Raw genomic sequence first — 18405 nt, forward strand, 5'->3', positions numbered from 1 at the left:
GTTGGAAAAGTTGGATGACCTACACACTAGTTAACTTGAACCCAACCCCTGAAGTATATCCATGTAGAGGTCATAGACTCTAAAGCAGAGTTTTAAAACCATCTTAACATAGATATTTGAAACTTTACTTTGTAACTAGAGAAAAAAGAAAAACAGTTTTATTCTAATGGAGACCTTTTAATTAGTCTTCCATAGACATTCTGTGACTATAGCCTCTGGACAGACTGACTTTATTTAGAGCAGTCTGAGGTATGAATTAACCAACCCATACTTCCTGCTAACTTTTTCCTGTCTACTAGCAAATTCAGACTCTTGGTTTATTACTGAATTTTAAAGCTGAGCTTAAAAGAGGGAAATGAGTTTAATTTTTTTTGAACTCCTTTTTTGCTTTGCTTGTTAATAACATAATGACTTTTTTTTTTTTTTCTTAAACCATAGGTGAATCCAAGTCGACTTCCTGTGGTTATTGGAGGATTGCTTGATGTTGATTGCTCTGAAGATGTTATTAAAAATTTGATTCTTGTTGTAAGAGGTCAATTCTCTACTGATGAGCTTGTTGCTGAGGTTGAAAAAAGAAACAGGTGTAGTACCATTTTAACCTACATAACTCCTATAAATGAGTAGTCTCTCTTAGCATGCTATTGGATAAAAAGTACAGCCTGTCATTTGCCTAAAAGCTATTCAGTAAAATGTGCGTCATAATCCCCTGGAGACCTCCAATTTAGAAGTGAAGATAGCTTGAGTACTGGAAAAAAATCTGTTTCTAAAACATTACAGTTTTGTCATACAGACATTATTTGCGTGTTTATAATTAAAACTGTGTGGTTTGACTATATGTTTTTAATGTAAACTACATAAAAACCCTCTTTTTAGTTAGGTCCAATACCACTGTTTTAGTAACTAATTCTTCTTTGGTTAATTTTTCTCCAATGAGAGAAAAAAGTTTCCTGTGTAACTCTGGGTTAAACTGATTTATTTTGAACCTTAATGTGATAACATGAATTCTGAATTTCCAGTGGAAGAGAATAGAGTATAAGTACTTCTAATACTGTACTATGAAGTCCTTTTTCTAGCTGGGACATTTTGATGAACTAGTGTTTAGAAAGTATTGATGTAGTGAATGAGGTTGGTGGATTGGTCGAACAGTGGAAAGTTACTCTGGGTATGAAAAGCTGTAAGAAAACCTGTGGGGTTTAATTTTAACCTGAGTTAGTATAGGTATCCTAAAAATGATATTCATAGAATTTGTATTTGAATATTTCAAACAGAAAATTGTGTAAAGACAATGGAGATATATATATATACACACACATATATAATACTGATTTTAAAAGCTTGAGCCTCATTTGAACTGATTGTAGGTCATTACAATTTAACATTTAGAAAGAGGTTTGAGTTGAGTCTTAAATCTAATACCTGAAAACAATCTTTTGTTGTATATTGCAAGCAAATAGCCAGAGAATTAACAGTTAGACTATTTGGTCTTTAACTTACAAATTATATTATGATAAGCTAGATTAACATCTGAGTCACTAGTCTGGATGTGCCTTAGCTAATCTTTATTCTTTTCAGTTGCCATGGCACATCTGCTTAGGTTGCACATGTTTATAGGATCTTGATTTTTTTTTTTTGCCTTAATATTAAAGTTGTGTCTCTAATGGGAGTATGTTCATAATAACTATATGATTTTGATAGCCAAAATATGGCTTTGCTGTTTTTCCTCTGGGTATTTTTTTTTTTAATTTTTAATTTTTAAAAAAGCTTATTTAATCTTTATACCTAATGTGGGGTTTGAACTCAGTACCCTGAGATCAAGAGTTACGTGTTCCACCAACTGAGCCAGCCAGGCACCTCCCTCTGGGTGCTTTTAATACTTAAACCAGGGTCAGGAGTGTTGGGTCATCAGGACCATTAAAAAAAAAGCTATATAGCTCAGTGAAACCATGATCCTTGGTGAAGTGATCATATGACTGGTAGAATTATTAAACCCAGAGCTTCTGAAGCTACCAGATTTTGTTCCCATTGTGTATTTAGTGTACTGCCCCCTTTTGCTATAGGAATGTCTATTAATTGTGTTAGATTTGTAAGGAACCTTAGATAATCTGGCCTATTTTCTCATATGACAACCCCATCTTCTAAACAAAATTTCTCTGAGGTCTAGATATTTTGTTTAGTATAAGAAAATAACAATATGAATCTATAATCTCTTTTTTTCTATATCCTATCTGAATAATGTAGCAGATCTTGGAGATTCTAAAGATAGTCTTTTATACCTTTTGTGTAATCTTGGGCAAATCATTTCACCATCTCTGAATCGTAATTTCCCAATTTGTAGTAAAATTGTTGAGAATTCAAAATTATGTATGGGAAAGCATATTATATGCCATAATACTTCTGTAATTAGCATTGTCAAGAGTTATGTGTTTTTTTTTATAATATAGCATGTGTGGTTTTGTGTTGTTTTGTGTATATGTGTGTGTTTCGTTTTTTTTTTTTTTTTAATATTAGATTGAAACTACTTCTGCCTTGGCTAGAGGCCAGAATTCATGAGGGCTGTGAGGAGCCTGCTACTCACAACGCATTAGCCAAAATCTACATAGACAGTAATAACAACCCAGAGAGATTTCTTCGTGAAAATCCTTATTATGACAGTCGCGTTGTTGGAAAGTATTGTGAGAAGAGAGATCCACATCTGGCCTGTGTTGCTTATGAACGTGGCCAATGTGATCTGGAACTTATTAATGTGAGTACTATTAGTTAAATATGTATAGAGAGAAGCTGCATTTTTAAAAACCTGTTGTATAATGTTAGATTAGTGAATTTTGAGTTTCACAGTGGCTTTACGTAATACAGAACATTCCTTGTAGATGTGTGCTTTTTAAAAAACTTTATTTGCCAATAATTATGAATTTAAAGTGGCCAAAATAGTAAATTAAGTCTGTATTCACCTATTAACATTTTAACCCCAGTAGTTTTATCACTTGTGTTCTCGTACACTGTCTCATTCTCATACATAAACATACATACACACCATACATTCAAATATATGTATACATATGAGAATAAGTTGCATACCTCTTCAGTGTATATTTCCTAAGACTTAGAATATTCTGTTTCATAACCACACTGTAGATACCAACTTGAGTCATCCTGACACTGATAGAATAATTTAAAAATCTGTAACATTCTAGTTTTGTCATTGACCCAATAATGTCCTTTTTAGCTTTTTTTTCTAGGATTGCTTATTGAATTTTAATAAGAACTTGGTTGTGACCTACTCAAGCTTATATGTAAAAGTGATGAATTAAAAAATAACTAAAACCATATACTGGATTATATATATATTAACATATATGTATATATATCAACATATATATATATATATATATATCATACAAAATAACCTTTAAAAGCAAAGTTAGTCTATAAGAAGTCTTTACTTTTTTACCTTGAAACTAACCTTTAATATCTTATTTAGGTTTGCAATGAGAATTCCCTCTTCAAAAGTCTTTCCCGCTATTTGGTACGCCGAAAGGATCCAGAATTATGGGGTAGTGTGCTGCTGGAAAGCAATCCTTACAGGAGACCCCTAATTGACCAGGTAAAATTGGAAAATGTGTTTAAGGCTCATCCTTTCAACTATGAATAAAACCTTTCCCATCATCATATCTATATGTACTCAAATGGATCATATTTAACTATGAGAAGTCAGTAAAAAGTAGAAGAAAATAAAATTAAACTAATATACATATATTTTACACACATATCATAAATTGAAAACTTTTTCTTAAAGATTTTATTTTTGTGAGAACAGAGTGCACTTGAGCACAAGTGGGGGGGGAGGGTAGTGGAAGAGGGAGAAGGAGGAGCAGACCCCTTGCTGAGCAGGGAGCCTGATATGGGGCTCAATCTAAGAACCCTGGGATCATGACCTGGGCCGAAGGCAAATGCTTAACCTACTGAGCCACTCAGGTTCCCATAAACGTTTTTTCAAAACCCTAAAATTAGAGGTTGTTATAATGGTTCTTAAATTCTCCTGGTAGAAGTATAAATAAGGAAGCAAATAAGTTGAGGGTTATTTTTCATTCCTCTCCTAGGAAGCATTTCTAAGGAAAATTCCCATGTTAGATACAAAGCTTCCTGGAAAAAATATTGAAGCACCTGGGAGCCATATAATTAGCCAAAAATAGAGGAATTACTGAGTCCATATTGCCACATCTGTGTGGTTGAATTCATATGTAGCCATTGAAGTTATGGATAATATTTTAAACAGAAAAAGAAATTATCTTATTAGGTGATTTTTCTAAAGAACAGAAATACACATAATGTGGGTATATGTGGATTTGTGTAGAAAACCCTTCATGTTGTGAATTTAAAGGTATTTATTCTCAAGTTTTCTACCGAGATGCCAGCCTAAGAGTAGAATGTTTTCTTCATAACTACCTTGATTTTCAGTACCATTAACTCCCTGTGTATGTATGTAATCTGTAGGTTGTACAGACAGCCTTGTCTGAGACTCAGGACCCTGAAGAAGTATCAGTAACTGTCAAGGCTTTTATGACTGCAGACCTTCCTAATGAACTCATTGAACTACTGGAGAAAATTGTCCTTGATAACTCTGTATTTAGTGAACACAGGTATGTTATAAGAAGAGTCCATTGGCTATTTCTATTCAGTCTTCAGTTACGGTCTTATCACTTTTGAGAAGGAACAACGAGACGAAGATTAGAGAAAGTTGTTTGAATTCTGACTCTTCTAATACCCTCCTTTTCTAACCCTGCCTCTGAGAAAAAACTCCTCATAGCCACAGTGTTTATTCTTTATGACTGATAAGCTTTTGAAATAATGCATTCAAATTTTTGTTTTCTTAAAAGGAATCTGCAAAATCTCCTCATCCTCACTGCAATCAAGGCTGACCGTACACGTGTTATGGAGTATATTAACCGCCTGGATAATTATGATGCCCCAGATATTGCCAATATTGCCATCTGCAATGAGTTGTTTGAAGAAGCATTTGCCATTTTCCGGAAATTTGATGTTAATACTTCAGCAGTTCAGGTAGGTCTTCACATTGCCTAAGTTGATTCAATATATGTGTTGTCCTGTTAGGCCTGGCGCCCAGCAATAAAATCCTAACTGTTTAAATATAATTGCTATGTGGCAAGATTGATTCACATTTATTGATTGATTCAATTTGAACCCAAATTCAAATATTGGTTGCCTAGGTCTTGATTGAACATATTGGAAATTTGGATCGGGCATATGAGTTTGCTGAACGCTGCAATGAACCTGCAGTTTGGAGTCAGCTTGCTAAAGCCCAGTTGCAGAAAGGAATGGTGAAAGAAGCCATTGATTCTTATATCAAAGCAGATGATCCTTCATCCTACATGGAAGTTGTTCAGGCTGCCAACACTAGTGGTACGACTTACTTTTATGTGTTTGTGACCTCAGAAAATGTACCTAAGCTGTGATTAAGCTAAGCATTAATATTTAGGTCTATTCCGAATTTATATAGGAGTTAGATACTGCATGGTTACTTATGAAGACATTTACCACTTAATCTTAGTCCACATACAGAGAGGTTCCATTTTGTGAATTTAAAAAGGTCCATAGGGAAGATTAGTTTTCTGTTTTGAAATCTCCTAAAATTTTCATCAAATTCTAATCTTACAACCCTAAGGAAAAGGGGAATTCAGCTATTCATTTGGTCAGTGGTAATACAGAAATGTAATAGAAATTTTGCTATTTTAGATAAATTTAATTGTTTATGTTATTCTCTATGTTATTTCCTTAGAAAGGAAATAAACAGCAGTTCTCACTTGAGTGAAAAGATAAATGTTAGGATGTTAGTGTTTGAATTTATTTTCTTCTTTATACCTAGGAAACTGGGAGGAACTGGTGAAGTACTTGCAGATGGCCCGTAAGAAGGCTCGTGAGTCCTATGTGGAGACAGAATTGATATTTGCCTTGGCTAAAACAAACCGCCTTGCAGAGTTAGAAGAGTTCATCAATGGGCCAAATAATGCTCATATCCAACAAGTGGGTTTCCTATTCCGATATTTTTCAGAGAATAAAAATAAACGGTTAAGCCACTTTGTTAATAGGATCTGAACCCGTCACAACTGATGATTTCCAAGGAAAAATAATGTTTCTCAGTCTTAAATTGGGTTATGACTTTAGAAAGAGGATTGAGTTTACACTTACTGAAAATAGATTGTTTGTTTCAGGTTGGCGACCGTTGTTACGATGAAAAAATGTATGATGCTGCTAAACTATTGTACAATAATGTATCCAATTTTGGACGCTTGGCATCTACTCTGGTTCACCTGGGTGAATATCAGGCAGCTGTTGATGGAGCTAGGAAAGCTAACAGTACTCGAACATGGAAAGAGGTAATCTCAACATCCATTTGAGTGAAGAATTAGGATTCTTAGAAATCTTTTTAAACTGATTGACTTAACCAGCCATGTTTATATTTGAGTTTTCATAATTGAAATTTTTGTTATAGGTCTGCTTTGCCTGTGTAGATGGCAAGGAGTTCCGTCTTGCTCAGATGTGTGGGCTTCATATTGTAGTACATGCAGATGAATTGGAGGAACTTATCAACTACTATCAGGTAATGAACAGGAGTCTTGTATTAATTGAGATCTATTGCCACAGGTAGTCTTATCTTTAATTGTGTATTTCCCTTATTTAGGATCGAGGATACTTTGAAGAACTGATAACCATGTTGGAAGCAGCATTGGGACTTGAGCGAGCTCATATGGGAATGTTTACCGAATTAGCTATTTTGTATTCTAAATTTAAGCCACAAAAAATGAGGGAGCACCTGGAGCTATTCTGGTCCAGAGTGAATATTCCTAAGGTAACCCAACCTTTTAACATTGTGAGGCAGCTCTATAGCTGTAACTGAAACCTTAAAATATCTTTTCTCTTTAAGGCTTTAGCTAGAATACAGACCATATCTAAAGCAATTAAATCTTTCTAGGTGCTTAGAGCTGCAGAACAAGCTCATCTTTGGGCAGAATTGGTGTTTTTGTATGACAAGTATGAAGAATATGATAATGCCATAATTACAATGATGAATCATCCAACTGATGCGTGGAAAGAAGGACAGTTCAAAGATATCATTACCAAGGTGTGTATCTTCTTCAGAATATGAAGCTTCAAAAGGAGAGAGCTCATTAGGAAATAACTTACATATGGATTTTTCCCATTTTAGGTTGCAAATGTGGAACTATATTACAGAGCAATACAGTTCTACTTGGAATTCAAGCCTCTGTTGTTAAATGATTTGCTGATGGTGCTGTCTCCACGGTTGGATCATACTCGTGCAGTCAATTATTTCAGCAAGGTAATTTAAAAACTTGAGAACCTCATAGCAAGGCAGTAAGGCATATCTGGATAACTTTTGTTGAACAATAAGGATATGCTACGTTTGTAACAAAACTCTTTATTTTAAAGGTTAAACAGCTACCACTGGTGAAACCATATTTGCGTTCAGTTCAAAACCACAATAACAAATCTGTGAATGAATCACTGAACAACCTCTTTATTACAGAAGAAGATTATCAGGTAAAACATACAAATATGTTTATATGCAAAAACTCAAAATTCAGGTTATGATTGAGTCACTAGGTTGATATGTTTTGGAGTAAAAAAAAAACAAAACCCATTATCTTTTAGGTTTGTAAACAGTAGGTACTTATATGCCTGCGATCTAAACTTAGTGTTTTCAGGAACGATAAATCTGAGCTCTAATTGCCTATTTTGTAGAATTTTGCTTAGATCATGTCTTGGTTAATGCTTAAGAAAAAAATACTATTGTTACTTTGTCCTTAAACATCTAGATTATATGTAAGGCTCAAAAAAGCCTTTGATCTCTTAACTAGTCTATGAAATTATTTGGTATTAAGTATATTCACTGCTTTTCTTGCCCAGTAGCATATTAGTATCTGTCTTTTAATAAACTTTCCCTTGTGAAGAATTTTGCAAACATAAAATCAGAAGTAAGATTAAGCTAGTTGCCTTTTTTCTTTATCAACATGATGGGTTCAGATCTTATACTGCTCTATATTACTAAATATCATGTTGTGTTGTATCAGGAGTTTCTCTAAAGCATAAAATCTTCTCCTCCAAATTATGAATCCTCCCATTTTCATAACTATTCAAGTTCTTGATACTAAAAACTTTGGAAAAAATTGTATCTTTAGAAATTTTATAGTATGTGGGACACCTGGGTGGCTCAGCGGTTGAGCATCTACCTTTGGCCCAGGGCGTGATCCTGGAGTCCCGGGATCGAGTCCCACATTGGGCTCCCTACATGGAGTCTGCTTCTCCCTCTGCCTATCTCTGCCTCTCTCTCTGTGTCTCTCATGAATAAATAAGTAAAATCTTTAAAAATCTTTAAAAAAAAAATATTTTTTTTATAGTACCTTTGAGCACTTTATTGTTATGCAGTCAGATTGAAGAACCTTGATACTTGTTCAGCTTACAACTTTCTAGCCTGACACTTGAATTTAGGCTGTTGTATTGTAATAATAGCTCATTGATCAATTTGTATTTTATATATACACTTCATACAGCATATTGATCAAGTCTTATACATTCAGTCATATACAGTAATGACTTCTTGATAAAAAATGATGGAACAAATTTTAAACTAAAATGAAACTGATTTGGCATTGTATGGTTTTGTTTTGTTTTTTAAGGCTCTGCGAACATCAATAGATGCTTATGACAATTTTGACAATATCTCACTTGCTCAGCGTTTGGAAAAACATGAACTCATTGAGTTCAGAAGAATTGCTGCTTATCTTTTCAAAGGCAACAATCGCTGGAAACAGAGTGTAGAGCTGTGCAAAAAAGATAGCCTGTATAAGGTGGATAAAGGTGGTGGGGGCGGGTCTGTTAAATCGAGTACTAGATGATCTGTCTTAACCCTAAAAATGGTATATTCGAAGTGATGTGGTCTGTACAAGTATATGAGAATTGCCCTCAAGCCCCCATTTGAGGGAGATAGTAATTATCAATTTTTTGATTCTAGGGGTCTTCTGTTTATGTCAAACCTCTTAAAAAAATTTCCTTGTCTTCTTTTCTTTCAACAAATCTTCAATTTAAATGATATAATTGGGATTTATTCCCCCTATTGTATTACTTGTTTTGCCAGTTTAGTGTATTTGAGTTTAATGTTTGACCTTCATCCTTTCCTTTGAATAGGATGCAATGCAGTATGCCTCTGAATCTAAAGATACTGAGTTGGCTGAAGAACTCCTACAGTGGTTTTTGCAAGAAGAAAAAAGAGAGTGCTTTGGAGCTTGTCTTTTTACCTGTTATGATCTTTTAAGGCCAGATGTTGTCCTGGAAACTGCATGGAGGCACAATATCATGGATTTTGCCATGCCCTATTTCATCCAGGTCATGAAAGAATACTTGACAAAGGTAATGGTGCCTCTGGGTGTATTCAGAACTACTTACCTTGAGGATATATAAAATTCCATGCACAGATTTATTTTTTTCAAATGCTTTTTCTCTAGTAGAAGTGTAAGTCATTTGGTTGTCATAAAATATTTTTGTTCTCCAGAAATGTGTAATATCTGACAAATGACATTGAATGGAAAAGGGAACTTAAACATAACTTGTCAGAATGTTTACTTCTTCATGTATTACTGAAGGTGAATAGTACTACTTCTATATTGTATGTTTGGTTCTTTTTTTTTAAAACATAAAGATTTTTTTTCTCCCCAAAATAAAATCTTCCTTAAATCAGTTCTTATAACTCAGTTATCCATAACTTGGTAGTGTAGATTCCCTTTGTTTGGTTGCTTCTTAACTTTAGTATGTCTGCCTGTTTCTTCTGGGGAAGCAAAATCTATATTCTTAACATCCCATTAATCTCAATATTTTGATAGCTTTATCCCCAATTTAAAAATATCCTAGCAGGTTAATAATTAACATATTACCTAAAAGTGCATTAAACAAGCTGTGGGTATAATCATCTTACAAAATTCATTTACCTATCTAGTGTTCCTTTTTGATGTCATAATATTTTTTTTTTTTACTCACTTGATCCTCAACAGTTAGTAGCTCTTTTACTGTAGAACATTTTAAAATGGTCCTAAAGGATCCACTTGTTAAAAGTAAAACATGCTTATTAAAATCAGTTTCACATCTGATCTCTTCAGCATGCCTGAGGAAAGGGGGGAAGTGTACTATCAATCACCCCCAGTATGAATATTTCCTTAGGGTGCCATCTAAGTAGATACCATTGTGTTCCATTATAATTTTATTTATTTGAGAGAGAGAGGAAGTGAGCACAAGCAGGGGTGGGGGGTGAAGAGAGCAGAGGGAGAAGCAGGCTGGCTCTCCCCACTGAGCAGGGAGCCCACCATGGGGCTTGATCCCAGAATCCTGAGATCATGACCTGAACCGAAGGCAGACGCTTAACCAGCTGAGCCACCCAGACATCGCTCAGTTTTAATTTTTTAAGAATTAGCATTTTTGGTATAAAAACTGCTTCAAGTCCAATGTAAGAAAACTGTTGCCTTATATTAGCCATGATGAGAATAGCTTCCTTTCATATGCATAATGCCAACTTATGAGACTTGGCTCTAAGCTGCTGTTAACCGAAATGCTGTAAGTTTTACTAGCGATTAAGCTGCTTTCTTTCACACTGACTCTAGCATAAATTCTTCTGCAATAAGCTCTGAAATTTAAAAAAATATATTCTAAATTTTGCTTCCAATATGCCCTTTATTTTCACTTTTCTCATGCCTTTTTTAGTGGTTAGATGTTTCTCCCCTAAACCTTTGTTGCTGATTCTACCTTTTTATGCTCAATATGGAATTTGATTTTTTTCTAAGCTGCACCTTCTGAATTCCTTTGCAGGTTGATGCAATAAAGGAAAAGGTGAAAGTTGATTCTTTTCCATCTTTAAGTCTGGAGGACTAAGTCTAAGAAACTTGCATGATTTTTTTTTCCTTCCTTTTCTACACTGCTGCTGCTGCTTTTTCCCCCCAATAAATTTTCATTAAAGCCTCTGCAAGTCCCTTGAAACATAACTATAATAGAGCTGTAGGACATTAGTAGATGTTTGCTACTAATCGGCTAATAGGCTTTAGGAAGGGCAGGAGGCTAATCAGTAGTTGGTTCACAGTCTCTCTTAAATATATTATTAAAAACCGAGCATGGTGAGTTTCCATATTAATTCCAAAGTTTCAGGAAATTTCTCTTCCCTGTCAGAATATCTGGACCATAATAGGATTTTCTTAATACTCTAAATAAATTTAAGCAGCCTCTGGTTTTATTTTGTGAGCTTGCCTGACAGTTGTTGAATTTATATATGTGTGTGTGTGTATATATATATATACATATATATATATACGCCCTAAAAGGCTTTTTGGGGGTTTTTTTGGTATTGAAGGACTGTGATCCAGTTTCTGATCTCTTGATTCTTACTAATTTTTTGCTGAAAGTAGATACAAGAGATACTAGCTGCTTCCGAAGAGACTTTCCTCATGTTTCTCCAGGTGTCCAGTTCTTATGGTGCTAGTCCATTTTCAAGAAGAATTAAAACTTTTTTAATCATGAGAATAGCTTGCTATAATTGTTGCCAGGCAACATGGATTATTTCTGTATATAATGAAGCAGTATTAACTTCTTCCTATAATAAGGCATACCTCTGAAGCTACCTAAAATTTGCTCTCTTATTCATCCGTTGGCTTGTCCAAGGTCAAATTTAGGCACCTTTTGGTTGCTGCTTCCTTCATTGGCTTGTCTCCATCCCAGTTTAACTGAAACAAACTTATGTCTGGTATCAAATTGTTGTAGTAAAAGGGTGGGAAGGTAAAGGAGAGTTGAAACAAATTTGAAAGAATTTGGGTGGGGCACAATGCCTTGGAATTACATTTAACCAAACTGGAATCACCATTGGAACTTAGGGCAAACCTGAGTAAAATGCATTGTGTGTGAGGCCCTTCAGCAGCTAGTAAGCAAGGCAGTTAGAAAGCGTGTGTGTGAAAAACAGGTAATTGAACTGCAGTGTTATGCATTGTTTTAAATCAAGCATGTACAACAGTCATTGCAATTACGTCATACTACTTTTGAAACTCTTAAATAAGCATTGCTGTGGGCTGTGTGTGTTTCTTGAGAGCCTGTATAGCAACAGTCATCTTCAGATCTCACTTCTTGCTTCAGTACTTTTGCCTTTTTTTCATGCACACATACACCAAAATAACTGACTGCATGTTAACTTTTCCTCTGCAGCATATTGCAGTCTTTGTGGAAAAGCCTTTTACATTATAGTGAATTTTTAATAGTACAGATGGAACTGAACTCAGTGACATGCTTACCTATAATTTTTCTTTTTAAATCCAAGGATCAGAAACTTTTGTTACAGCTCTTAACAAAAGCTTGTGTTCATAAAAGCCTTCTCTGCTTCTCTTTTTTGAGCAATCTAAATTGGGTCAGTGGAAACAAAAATTAGATGTTGCGATGCCAGAGGCTGTCCCATTATATAGAAAAATAAAATTTTTTTGCTTAATTTGATGCTATTCCTTCAGAGTTCTCCCCCCCCCCCCATGCCCAACCTATCTGTGTTCATGCCTGGGCATTGCGCTATTCCTAGCTCTTCTGAATCTTCAATATACTTCTTTAATAGGACATCTTTCTTCAACATCTGACTCAGATTCACCTCTGACATTAATGTTTAAACCTGTGTTCACTTAAGATTCTTTTCCTTAAAGTCTGGAAATGTTTTATGCAGTGGTGACTTTTTTTTGGTTGGTGTTTCATTTTTCTTCTAGTAACTTGAAAGTAATGTACACTCATACATGTATGCTTTTTGTATAACCTCTTGGATACTGTTTAGTTAACAAAACTCCAAATGACCCTGATGGCGCAGACTGTGCTTTAAAGTATACAACTGAAAGAATTTTTTAAGTTTGAATACCAGATATTGGGTATTTTTCATGGCATTTCTACTCCATAGTTGTTTTTAATTTGATATTGGGGTAATTTCTAACACATGAACACTTAGGCTATAAAATAGTAAAATAGCATGCAAAAGCAAACCAACCCATTTTCCTAGTGTAGAAAAGCCACATTTTATCTGAAGGTATCTAGGGTGTCTACCTCAACTTACTTTTCTCAAATTATTCCCTGATAAACTAGAATGAATTAGACTTATGTATAATATTTAATATGGGACAATTAAAATATGTATAAAATACTGTCCTGACCTTAATAACCTATGTGAAGACTCACACTATTTTAAATAGTTTCAAATAGAAACTAGGGATTGCTTTGACCTTTTTAGGACCCAGTCTTTATACTTTTTCACTAAAGTCTGCATGTCTTTTTTGGTGAGTAATTTTCACTATTTGCTTTACCGAGTAATATGCCATGAACATTCATTAAAAGTTTTTCCTGCACTCTGCCCCCCCCCATCTTACCCAGTGCACTTAGGATTTTGAAAAACATGAGTAATAGATAACATCAAAATCTGAAGCTTTAGTTTTATTTCAAGTATAATGATAGACTTTTAAAATATAGTTTAAAAGACAAATATAGTTTAAAATGCATTTGGATGTTGTTTAGTAGACATCCCATAAGCCCACTGTCCTAGTATGATTTCTCCCCAATTCTTTGCAGAATTACAGAACCAAATCATGTTAGTCCTGGAACAAATGTTGCAGAATATCTTAATGCAACTATATCATTATACAGACAAGGAAATTTGAGGATCAGTGTGATGGTTTGCTAGGGTCACTCAGCTAGCTTGTGGAATGACCTATGTATTCCAGCTCCTTTCTTTCACTTTTTTCTTTTTTTTTTCTTTCTTAACATTTGAACTTTACAGTATTAGGTCTGATACTATCCACTTTTATTTAGAGTAGTTAACATGTAATAGCCACTTAGTTCTTTGACTTCATTAAAAGCAAAGAAAATTCTTCCTCAAAGACATTGGGACAAAAATTAGGCATTCCTACTACTATTTCTACTTCTTAGAAAATAGAGCATTAAAGCACACAGCCTGTCTTTATCTAAAAAAGATGGAATATGGAGCCACTTTGTGTCTTAAACTTCAGTCCACATATGTAGCAATTATCTGCAGACACTATGCACAAATGAGAAAAGATAGCTTATTCTAAATAAGTATTTGTCCAGTCTCTTCTTTGAATATCTTTTCCTTTGGGAAGGGAAGTCTTGCCTGGTCATGAGTTCATTATAATTACCTTTGATATGGTTTAAACTTCATTTGAAAAAGTGGTTCCTTCTTGTTATTTCCCTCCCTCAGGCTGGCTGCATCCTAGCATGCCCAGTTTTAGCCTGGCGTGAGCTTTTATGGCATTTATAAATCCCTCCTTCCTGAGGGTTTATAATGACAGTGCTAAAAAATCACCTTGACTGAACTGTGAACATTGCCATTGAATTTGAGGGGGCCTGAGAATGTTCTTTAGTCTGTTTTATTTTGACAAATTTAACATACTAAGGCTTTTCCACTTTCTGCCATAAACCTAGGTTTATAATACTTTTGAGGTACTAAGTAACATTACCTGTTTTTCTCCAGGTGGATAAATTAGATGCTTCAGAATCACTGAGAAAAGAAGAAGAACAAGCTACAGAGACACAACCTATTGTTTATGGTAATCTCGCTCTCTTTTTAACCCCACAGAAAATAGTAGACAAATGTTTCATTCTTTAGGGATCCTACCTCAAAACAGAAATATAGCAAGTTTCTAAACTGTAGAAGGCTCACTGAGTTTAGGAATAATTCTGCCATCTTTTTCTGAAAATAATCTTAAAGCGGACATTGACATTGTTGATGAAGGTCATCTTAAATGCATAGACAGTACTTAAAAACAGTCATTTAAGATCATAACTTAACTTTTCCTATTGCCTGCTCACTGATTGATTCATAAATTACTAAGAAAGAAGAAGTATTAATGAATTCAGCTTTCGGAAGTACAGAGGTAAGAGAACATGCCAAGGCTGTCTTTAGTGTGCTTTACATAAAGAGTACATCTTTTTAAGTTCTAACCAGGGCAGGGAACTGGGTTATTTCCATTTGAGAACTTTCCAGAGAGATAGGATCTTGAAAGTCTCAGTGAATATTGAAGGCAATTTAATTTCTTCTTCCACGTGCAATTCTGAACTACTTCCTTTTCCCTTTCACTCTTGGTGAACAGACTCGTTTGAACAGTGAATTAGAAGCGTTACAACCTGGTGTTCTTTGGAGGAAGGCATAAAATTGTGACCATTAGATCTTAGCTTGCTAAAGGAAATGATAATATACAAATCTATTACGAGAACTCATTATTATAGTTAAAAAGGATATGGGGAATTTAGAGGACTGTGTAACTGTGTAGTTTTGATAAAGTTGGTGAAGACCAATTTAAAAGTAGATTAAAGATGATTAGATTAAAGCAGGCTAAAATAAAAAAAAAACAGGCTAAAATATTTGAGTGAGATGTTCGACATATTTGAGATAAGGAAACAGTAGGAAGAATACTGCTTTGGGGACACCTATTGAATTTGGCTTACTTTCAGAGTGTTTAAATGGAGAGTCCTTCTGGGCATTTGAAAATTTCAGTATCAAAAAAAAAAAAAGAAAAAAAATTTCAGTATCGAGGTTAAAAGCGGTTTTTACAAACTGTTGGTTTCCAAAAAGAATTTGCTCACAATAATTTTGGTTGTTCACGATTAAAGACATGAGGTCACTTGTCTGAGAGAAACCTCATACTAGGCTTACGTTCTAGTGGAGGATTACGAATACTTTTATAGGAGAGTGGGTAGAGGTGTTGTTTTCTCCTTTTAGATAGCCAGGTTTCCTACAGGTTGTTTTCTTTATGTGATCACCATTATTTAAAATACATAAGAGTGTTGGGCCACCTGGCTGGCTCAGTCAGTAGAGCATGTGACTTGATCCTCAGGGTTGTAATATTGAGCCCACTGTTGTGGGTAGTTTACTTAAAAACTTTTTTTTAATGAAGTACATAAGAGTGTTAACATAGTTTTTGAAACAGGATATATGCTCTAATGTATTCATTCCCATTGCATATTTGAATATGTTTTGTTATTTTTGATTTACTTAGTACTGGATTCTTTGCTAGATATGCATTAGGTTGCTATTTCATTACTATTTAGATAGCTTAAATCAGAAATATTTTTAAGATTGATTGATTAAGAGCTTGGATCTGGACAGGGGCTGAGGGAGAGAGAATCTCAAGCAGACTCCTCTCTGAGTGCAGAGCATGCCATGGGGCTTTGATCCCATGACCTGAGAGTCCAGATTCAGATGCTAACCTATTCCGGGTGGCCCTTTAAATTAGAAATTTAAACCTATCTTTAAAAGTTCATTTGTGGGAAAAACACATCTATTAAAAAATTAAGCTTTCCTGTCCTTACTATATTGTTCCCAGATATAATGTGCAAATACCAGCTAGTGATAAGCTTATTGGCAGCTGTCTTGCTCGGTCATGTGGCGCATGCCTCTGCATATTGCCTTAATGAAATAACATAGTTACTGTTACAGTTCTGCCCTCTGCCTTGAATTGTTGGCTTTTTAGGCAGAACCATTCTTAGGATGATTGTCCTGCCAAAATTGTAATAATCAAAAGCACCACTACAAAATTCATTCTAAGTTGTGATAATGTTATTAGAGTTGGGGAGATTGGAGTGTAATCATCCTATAATGCTAACGGTTTCTCCCACCTTCCACCCCCCACCCCCTGCCCCTTCTTGTCTTTCTTGTTTAGGTCAGCCCCAGTTGATGCTGACAGCAGGACCCAGTGTTGCAGTCCCTCCCCAGGCACCTTTTGGCTATGGTTATACTGCACCACCCTATGGGCAGCCACAGCCTGGCTTTGGGTACAGCATGTGAGAGAGAATGCTGATCCTGTAGTCACCTATTTTCGTACTGAAACATCGTCTCTACCCACTTCTCAGTTTATAATGGGAAAACAGGCACATGTTCTTGTAACCTTTATTTCATGAAGGACTACTTTTTGTTTCTAACTATAAACTCGGATCACCTGTGTTAAAAGCTTATTTCACATTCCGCATCATTTTAGAATTTATTTTCAAAGGGGAATAGTTTCAATGTTTTATTCACTTGGGCTTTTTTTTCTTCCCCCTCATTCTTTGAAGAACTGCTTAATAATCTGTTGTGAAGAACCTGATTTGCACTCTGTAGTGTTTAAAGAAAAAAAAGACTCTAATATTGAATCTCTTAAATTTAGTGTATGTAAACAGCTTTCGATATGTATTGTCTAAATGCATTTAAATCTCTTTTACTCAAAAGCTACAGCAAAAATATTGGTATGTGACCATGTAAGACTGTCAATGCCAACAAAGACAACACTAATCAGCATATCCTACAGTGGATTGCAGTGCTCTCCAAATTATTTGAAAAATGCATTACAGACAACTTGCCTGACTTTTAAATGAGCATAAAAGGCCCTCTAACCTATGCAGGTTTCCTCATTACGCATCTAGAAAATGCTAGTGTGTTTTTGCTCACTTCATATGTAACAGGTGCCCTTATGTTGTGCTGTATCCTGTGCTTTTTCTGTGGGACCATTCCATTCAGGAACAGAGCACCATGATTCCAATCTGTGTGTATTTACTAACCCTTCCCTGAGGTTTGTGTATGTTGGATATTGTGGTGTTTTAGATCACTGAGTGTACAGAAGAGAGAATTCAAACAAAATATTGCTGTTCTTCAGTTTTGTTTGTGGAATTTGAAATTACTCAAATTTAAAATAAATTACTGGACTGTGGAAATAACATGTAGAATGGCAGTTTTAATTAAATACCTCTCAAACTTAAACCAAAAGAACCATGGTTGTAGTGGTTTCATATTGGATACTGAGGTGGAGTACTGTGAGGCAGGAGCAGCAGAATGAGCACTGGAATATGGAGAAACACAGCATTATATCATGTGCATTCTGTAGTTAACAAGGTACATGCAGTAGTCTGAAGAACTAGCACTGTAGTGGGCTACATTTTGGCTGTCTCCCATCATTTTAACCAAAGGGCACCTTAGGTTTTGATATAAGCATTTCACTTAAATGAACAGATTGTGGATGTGATATTAACTTGAAATAAAAAGATGTAAGCATGTATCCCTTACCATGAATAGTAAGGGCCCTCACATTATGGGTACTTTGACTTTTTTAATCCAGTGTTTGAATTCAACCCTTATTGTTGATGGCTAATAATGTTACTTTAAGTTCATTTCATTGTTAATCCTCACCAGAAGGATGCTCTTTAACCACCATGTGTTTGAGTTTCTTCCAAATTTCTTTTTTGGGATTGCGTTCTAGTGTCAAAGCATTATGGTCTGAAAATATGCAGGGGACAGTCCCAATCTTTGGTATAGGTTGAGACCTGATTTGTGACCCA

At 35.0% G+C, this 18405-nt stretch overlaps 1 protein-coding gene across 1 annotated transcript in view; it reads left to right on the plus strand.

Annotated features, from left to right (window-relative positions):
• CLTC (clathrin heavy chain) overlaps nt 1-17787 on the plus strand; it is a 66826-nt gene extending 49039 nt beyond the window's left edge. Inside the window, exons 16-32 of the mRNA XM_055327288.1 lie at nt 439-581; nt 2509-2743; nt 3479-3601; nt 4492-4637; nt 4875-5058; nt 5226-5418; nt 5882-6039; nt 6228-6392; nt 6509-6616; nt 6698-6865; nt 6989-7138; nt 7223-7354; nt 7465-7575; nt 8712-8882; nt 9220-9441; nt 14570-14645; nt 16758-17787. Of these exons, the coding sequence (XP_055183263.1) occupies nt 439-581; nt 2509-2743; nt 3479-3601; nt 4492-4637; nt 4875-5058; nt 5226-5418; nt 5882-6039; nt 6228-6392; nt 6509-6616; nt 6698-6865; nt 6989-7138; nt 7223-7354; nt 7465-7575; nt 8712-8882; nt 9220-9441; nt 14570-14645; nt 16758-16882 (2610 nt within the window). The 3' untranslated portion in view covers nt 16883-17787. The remainder of the gene's footprint in view (nt 1-438; nt 582-2508; nt 2744-3478; nt 3602-4491; nt 4638-4874; nt 5059-5225; nt 5419-5881; nt 6040-6227; nt 6393-6508; nt 6617-6697; nt 6866-6988; nt 7139-7222; nt 7355-7464; nt 7576-8711; nt 8883-9219; nt 9442-14569; nt 14646-16757) is intronic.
• The last annotated feature ends 618 nt before the right edge of the window (nt 17788-18405 follow it).

Source organism: Nyctereutes procyonoides, unplaced genomic scaffold (assembly GCF_905146905.1).
Source record: "Nyctereutes procyonoides isolate TBG_1078 unplaced genomic scaffold, NYPRO_anot_genome, whole genome shotgun sequence".
NCBI classification, from domain to species: domain Eukaryota; kingdom Metazoa; phylum Chordata; class Mammalia; order Carnivora; family Canidae; genus Nyctereutes; species Nyctereutes procyonoides.